General features: G+C 34.6%; 1 protein-coding gene across 2 annotated transcripts in view; it reads right to left on the bottom strand.

Moving 5' to 3' along the window:
• Window positions 1-310: 310 nt before the first annotated feature.
• The window catches only part of SESTD1 (SEC14 and spectrin domain containing 1), a 116,682-nt gene continuing 109,158 nt past the window's right edge, over window positions 311-7,834 (bottom strand). For both annotated transcript variants that reach the window (XM_023514168.1, XM_003791473.3), the window contains exons 14-18: window positions 7,612-7,693; window positions 6,799-6,921; window positions 5,851-6,042; window positions 3,400-3,521; window positions 311-1,031 (exon numbers count right to left, since the gene is read on the bottom strand). In XM_023514168.1, the coding sequence (XP_023369936.1) occupies window positions 902-1,031; window positions 3,400-3,521; window positions 5,851-6,042; window positions 6,799-6,921; window positions 7,612-7,693 (649 nt within the window). In that variant the 3' untranslated portion in view covers window positions 311-901. The remainder of the gene's footprint in view (window positions 1,032-3,399; window positions 3,522-5,850; window positions 6,043-6,798; window positions 6,922-7,611; window positions 7,694-7,834) is intronic.

Raw genomic sequence — 7,834 nt, 5'->3', positions numbered from 1 at the left:
CCTCCCCCAAAGACCAAAAATCTTCAGGGTAGTTAATAATTTTGATAATAGTTTTCAAGTTGAAGAGAGAAATCAGAAATAGGATTCCATTATTAATAAGTTCTTAAACATCTAAATTGTTCTTCACGATTATTTTTCTTAATGAAACATGCTTATTTATTATATACACATGCTTACATATGAATTTCCTGGCTAAAAATACATGCAACCACCATGAAAAAACAAATATTAAACCATCCTCACAATCCTAAGAATGCCCTTTTAAATAAGGCACTCATGTTTAGAAATAGGATATAACTACCAAATTAAATAAGATGTTTAAAGAATCCTTTTATTAAGCACAGACAACTTTTAATACATTATCAATACAAATAGGAAAATGTCTTTTAATGAATATGATATATCAAAGATCTGAAGGGTTTTCTCCATATTGACACAATAAAAACAATCAATTCTGAAGAAAAATTACAAAGTAAAATGTGGAGGACACCACTGTCTACTAATAACAGTTTAACTACAGTCTAAGTTTACCGCATCACCTGGGGAGGAAGGGCAACCATTTCTGTTAGAGAATTCCTAAACTCTTATTAGCACCATTCAAAGCTTATTATCAGTTGTTGGTCTACAAACTGACAGGTCAGGTAAAGCTTTAATCTAAGTTTTCAGTGCAATGTTTTATAGTTCCTTCTTTTAAGATACATGGGAGTCTATGGTCTCAAAGCATGTTAAATAATTATGCCTTGGTAGCTGCAAGGTGTTAACATGTAGAGAGAAATGTGTCGTGAAAAGAAATGAGGCTTATCCTGGCTGTGAAATGCATCGTAATGGACTGTGACTAATGCTGTAGGAGGCCGACGACATGCAGGATGTGAACTGCAGATCTGGGGGAAGCTGGTGGCTATTAGCTGTCTGAGGTCACCATTTCAGGATGTCTCAGCTGCTGCCTTTTGAGACTAACTAGTTTCATCCTGTCTCTGATGTGTTCTGCAGTAGAAGCCATGTCACTTGGACTCCCAAAATATTGCTCGGTTCTAAAATCAAAAAACACAGACAAACCCTGTATTAATACAAACCTGTGACCTGCATCGAATGTAAATGGAAGTAAAGATTAACATAAGAAAGCACATATATGAGACAGTGTGAAAATGTTAGTTCATTCACAGACATACTTTTTTATCTTTGAATTGTAATCCAGTAGGAAAAGTATTTTTTAAATGTCATAAAATACGTTAAGCCATGATGAGAAATATATTAGTGGTGTAAACATCATGTCAAGTGTATTTCTGGTAATCTCAATAAACCAAAGAATGCAAAATTGGAGATACTTTGCTTTTTAGTTTGGGGTCTGTAAGCATACACAAAATTTGTACATGTGCTAAGGGCCCCTCCAATTGCTTAGGGGAGCTGGGAAGTAAATTACATACTCTTTTTAATGTTAAGATGCTGTTTGGTATATTAATAGAAAAAATAATTTTATTTTATTCCATTGAGAAAGACAACTATATTCAAACTCACAGAATCTTTTCGAACTGGAATTGCTCTTGGAAATTATCTGATTAACCTCTTCATTTTTTTAGATCAAAAAACTAAGGCCTAGAAAGTTAAATGTGCAGCTTGGTCACACAGTAGAAAAACCAAGATTTGAACTGGGATCTTTAAAACAATGAATCCTGAGAGACCATTAATTTATTTTATCAGGACAATATGTAAAACATAAATCTATAGAATCTGTCAGCCAAACTTTATATAAGCAGATTATTATATTAACAATTATGAAAACAATATACATGCCTTTGAGAAATACTTAACTTACCAAAATGCCCAAAATAGATATAAATTTTAACATGAGTATAAAATGGAATAAAATAACAATTCTGAATATTAAAGGAGAGTGTTTGTGAAATTTGAATATACAGTACTTATTCTTTCCTCTTAAAAAGATGAGGAAATGAGATGTGAGCTATCTGTGGAGCTCAGAAAGAGAAGCCCAAGCAGAAGGACCAGAGAGATGTTCCCAGGCTGAGCTGGGCAGAATGGGAGGCTGACTATGAGACGGCCAGCTGTGAAACGTGGAAATGGGGGGAGAAGGAGGTGAGGGATCCTGGCATGGAACAACCAGGTCCTATAATATGGTTACTAACTAAATTTTTCCAGGTCCTATATGTGGTTACTAACTAAATTTTGTTCTCTTTTATTGCAGGGGTGTGTGTGTGTGTGTGTGTGTGTGTATAACTTTAGGCTATTTCTGATTATTCAAGTTTATGCATGATTTGAGATTACCTAAGTGCAGACCATGAATGATCTTCTTGAAGGGAAGGAAATGCTATCTTTTCAATATCATTCCCAAACAATCCCTGGAAGGAAGGTCCTGACACAGTAGTAGCACAGCATCTTCTGTGTCAGATCTGTTTCAAGAACATTACGGACCGTTAGCTCAGGTCATTCCCCCACACCTGAAACCTGAGGAGGTACGCCTATTACATCTCTGTTTTTAGATGAAGAAAGTCATCTAGAGGAGTTAAGTGGCGTGCCCAAGGTGTCACACCTGGTTACTGGTGGAGCTGAAGCAGGTGGCTCTGGAATCTGACTTCCTTCATCACAGTACAGCACAACAGATTTATATTTTTATTCAGTGGTTTGGTTTGGATTGAGTATCTTCTGGATCACCTCTAAATTATTTTCACTGAGAAGGTCTATATCACCAGGGATAAAGCTCTTCCTGATTCTTCTCCTGATCTACTTATTTTACATTGGGTTATTTCATATTTTTGTCATCGATTATTTGAAATGGAAAGGAACAAGGCAATCAGGACCCCATTCTTTTACACATGAAGAAGTTAGGGTGTCATATAGCACAGTGAAAAGAGAACGGATCTGGAGCCAAACAAACCTGAGACTGCGTCCTAACTCTAACACACAGAAGCTGTAAACTTCTAAGCAACTTACTTCATCTCTCTAAGCCTCACTTTCTTTACTTGTAAAACAGGAAAATCATACTGACCTAGTCCTTCTTGATCAAAAGTAACTGAAGGTGCTTGGCATCTATTATGAGCTCACTGAACAACAGCCCCCTCCTTTCCCCTTCCCTTTGCTGAAGGAAGCCCTAAGTCACACTGTTCCTTATCGTCACAGCCTAGGCTAGAACCAAGTGTTTCAATCTACTCAGTGATCATTCTTCTGCAACAAGCTGTCAAGAAGTAACATATCTGATGTCAGCAAGTACCAACTGTCACTACTACGAAGAGCTATTTATATTTCTTTTCATTTAAACCAATTTGTGGAAATTAAAGATATAGACCAAAGCTAATTTACTTGGTTTTTTAAAGAACAGATATCCGTTCTTAATGACTTTAAGACTACACTGATAAGAACATAAAATCATAAGAACAAGCACCATACCCATCAGGATAAACTACAGGAACAGTTAATCTATCCAAAAGTGATTTGCCAACTGCTTCAATTTCATCAAATTGCTCCTCATCATTAATAGCTTCAGGCTCTTCTGGACAGTCTTGCAAAATCTGGGAATATCATCAGGAGACAGAAAGGGAATCAGGCACATGCAAATTTAGTAGACTGAATGGTTTGCTTTTTCTTAGCATCTTTACGTACGTATATCACTGTACATGGTTGATCCCTTACTGGCAAAGTTGGCTCAAGAAATTCAAACAAAATGAAATACAGCATCCCTACTGACAATACGTCATTACAGTACAAAAAGGTCTATGGTGATTTCCAAGGAAAAAAAAATAAACTTCTATTTGGAAAATAAGTTTAATTATTCTTTCACTCATCAGTAACCATTTATTGAACATTTTATATTTAATTAAGCAGCTTGAAATGTGAATGAAGGATAGATTCTATCTCAAGGAGCTTATAGACACCAAACATAAATAAAAAATAACATATCCTTAAGGGTACAAACACGTAACTGATGTGCAGACTTAGGTAGACACTGCATTGAACAACTGATCTACTGACCTAACTGGTGTAAAACAGTCAGCTTCAGATACAGGAAGTGCTACAGTCCTTGGTGAGACACTATTCTCTCCCCCTTAACTATTACCAATTAAATTTAACTACAAGACAGTATTGCAAAATTTGGGAGAGGGAAATGGAAAAGAAGTATTTATTTTTGCATTATACTTCACTTAATTAAATCATGTTTATTTCAGCCCTGCTAATAAATAAATTATTTTTGTATTTTAAAACTCAAGATTTAATTTAGATATTTTCCTAATATTTATACTATATAATTTGCTTATAGGTATATTTATACTAAATATGTATAAAATAGAAGACTGTCATAAGGAAATTAATATCTGACAACAAGGGGCTTTACATAGGTTTGCACAGTAAAATAACCTTAATAAAATTATAAGCAAAAAAAAGGCCAGGTAGCAGAAAAAAGCTGAAGTGTTAAAAACTCTCAACCATCCTAATTCTGATAAAACCTATTAAAGAGGTCTAGATTTTAAAATGTCCTTGCAGTTAGATTTTTTTTAACTTTTTGAATTTTATTTTTTATTTTTCTTGTTTGGGATTTAGGATTGAGGGTACTATTCAGCTATTAAAAAGCGATGGAGACTTCACATCTTTTCTATTAACCTGGATTGAGTTGGAACACATTCTTGCAGGTAGATTTTAAAAGTTGCGTCCTAAAAAGTTACCAGTGGTGCTAAAATTTGAGTTAATGGTCACTGTTTGATGGTGGGGAGGAGCAATACTGTGACTGCCAGAGGAAGGGGGAGTTTCTGGGGTGCTGGTAATGTTTTGTTGTGTGAAGAGAACACCAAATACCCAGGTATTCACTTTCACCTGTGTAATTTCACCAAGCAGAACACCTATGGTCTGAATACATTTTTATGTTAATAGTATACTTTATAATAAAAAAATTCCATTGAAACAGTCAGTGGGTAAACAAGTGATGCCATTTTGCATGCTTTCACTCATCATCATTAGGCCCATTTCAGCCAAACACTCATCTGTAGGTTCAGTGGACAGGTAAGAAAGAGTTCACTGTGGACGCTTTCCAAAGGATCTATTTCATAAACAGACATTATCGACATTTCTTGGAACACTAGTTCTTTCTATTCTACAGACCAGGCTATCACACTTACAGCTTATGTTTGTCATATCTTAAAAAAGTATACTGTACATGCCCTGTATATAAACTTTCATTAGAAGGACCACAGCAAAGTTAACTACATAATAAGTTTCCCCTCTGAATGGAAACTTAAGGCTCGGATGCAATAAATTTTTACAGGGAAGAGTAAGAAAAATGTTCTATTAAAAATATGCCAAACTAACACTAAATATTTTACTTTTGGTTTTTGGAATTGATGGCTCTTTAGAATAAAAATTCTAAAATGAATCTTTATAGATAATACATAGAAAAGAATTTTATCCTCATTCTCATTCTTTTATGTCTCCACTTTAAATTATAAAATTACCTTTAAAAATTTTTTTGACAGTTAGTAGTAGTTGCCAAAGCAAAGTTTCCTTTTCTGGCATAATGAAAAAGATTGAAGTCATGATCGTCTATAGAACAGAGGGGACACGCTGAACATTAGGTTTCAGGAGAGACATAAGGAGAGAAGTAGTGTAAAGAGAGGACCTCCCAGTGGTTCCGGACTCTCCAACGACAGTACTCCAGCACTGGTGTGGATTAGGAAAATTTAATTGAACTCTCTCAGACAGTATATTATAATCTACGCAACCTTTAAAAATGGAACTAACATAAATACTGAAAAAGAGATTAGTCATGTAATTACATTCTTAAAATCAACATATTTCAAATGTACATAATAAATACTATTGAGAATACATCTCCAAAAAAAAAAAGCAAACCTTTTCAGCATTGGAGTGAAATGCAATAGCCATTTCCAACCTATGCACTCTCTCTTCAGATGCTATTGTAAACTGTTTCCATACTCTGTTCAGTCGAGGAAGCGTATCCCCAGATGACCGAGAAGTGCAGCGCAAAGACTGGCACAACACAACTGTGGCCTGCAGCAACTGCCTCCCGTAATCATAAGTGCTCTAAAAAAGAAAGAGCAAAGATGAAATTATAATGGCAGAGTCCTAAAGAGAAGGATGGGAAAGGTGTGCAGGAGGACTGTGGTGGTAATTAAGTGACCCTACTAGAAATCAGTGTGTATTTATTATTGCAAACTGTCTGCATGCATGAATAAGAAAGGGGAAGAAATACTTTTAGTTTATAGTAAGTTTCTTTCTCGTTAGGCTTTTCCCTCTTATTCTGTTTTCTCCATCTCAGTCTTCTAAATTTCACTGGCTAAAAAGAATATCTAGTCACTAATTAATCAAAACAAGTGGGTGAAATTAGGTACTTTATATTCCATATAGGAAACCACCACTGTTACAATATGAACTCAATTATTAGGTGAAATAAATTAAGATACTTTTCACCATAAAATAATTTCTGTATCATGTTAATACCAGTAAGATGCAGAAAGTGGGATTTCTAATTTACTGATATTAACATATATTTCTCATTTATGTCTGTGAACGAACAGTTGGATTGCCTAAAAAGAGTGCCATAATATATGACATAAAGCAGAAGAAGCATATAGAACCTGCATTTGGGGGAAATATAAACTCTCACAAGTTTAAGCAGGCTAGTTTTGATACACCAGCTGACATGTTCTAATTTCTGTGATATATCTGGAATAACAAAACAGACCTTCTTGGACCTTGGAAGGTAAAGTTACATTATAATCATGCAGAAAGCTATTCAAACAGGGAGCTTGTAGAAAAGGAAGATAACCAGTTCTGCACCTGTGCAACATCAACAAACTTTCTATGCTTTTCCAGCAAAACTTTCGTTTCTTGAGCATCATCACCCAGTCTGATGTGGGTCTTAAGTAGAGCGTCCAGAAGTTCACTTAGCCATTCCACAGCCTAAATGAAAATATGTAACAATAACGCTGGATTCATATCTTCACTTACTATATCAATAGGTCATATTTATACAAAGATTGCTATCATGTGAATAATCAATCTGTCAATTAGTACCTAAGTTCTAAGTAGCTCATTTCATTCAATGCCAAAATAAATAAATTATGCCTTCTATTGCTCCTCAAAATTTAAAGGCAAAACTTACTAAAAAGCAGTACTTTTTAAAAATTAGTATCACAGAAGATCATGTATTTCTACAATATAAATCTCTTGTGATCTCATTAGATACGTTTTACCATTTGAAGATCATTAATTTCCTCTATATGCATATCAAACTAAACGGACGTTCTCATATCCTAACTACACAAAGACATCAAATTATTTATCTGGCATTAAAACTCTCTTGTGGGTTAAAAAAGCAATGTACTACACAACACTTTGTCCTGGGACTTAACTGACAACTTAGTAACAATAATCTCCATCTCTAGCTCAACAGAGAATTTCACTGACAGGATAAGTCAACTAGTTGGGAATCCCAAATTTATTCTTCAATAGGATAAACTATTATATTACAGAATCTGACTTAATGAATTTGCTTTCTTAGGAACATCAAAAATATACTTTTGTTTGCAGTTAAATGAAATCAATCTTCTAAGAAAAGATAACTACATAGTATGGCCATGTGGTCCTTACCTGGGCAGCATCTTCTTCACATTTAAATAACTGCACCATCTGCAGCATCTTTAACCTTCGCACGTCTACCATATCTTCACATCTAACAAACCCAAACATAAATTTACTTCATTAATTCAGTTTTGTTGATTATTATCACAATGTCATTGTCTGGCCCACATTTTATGGTACACTAAAATACTTAGTCCTCTACTACAGAGATAGAAACTATTTTGTATTGATA

This window comes from Otolemur garnettii, unplaced genomic scaffold (assembly GCF_000181295.1).
Source record: "Otolemur garnettii isolate 467f Iridium unplaced genomic scaffold, OtoGar3 scaffold00048, whole genome shotgun sequence".
NCBI lineage: Eukaryota > Metazoa > Chordata > Mammalia > Primates > Galagidae > Otolemur > Otolemur garnettii.
The sequence above is the reverse complement of the archived record's forward strand: the minus strand, read 5'-3'. Positions and strand labels throughout refer to the sequence as shown.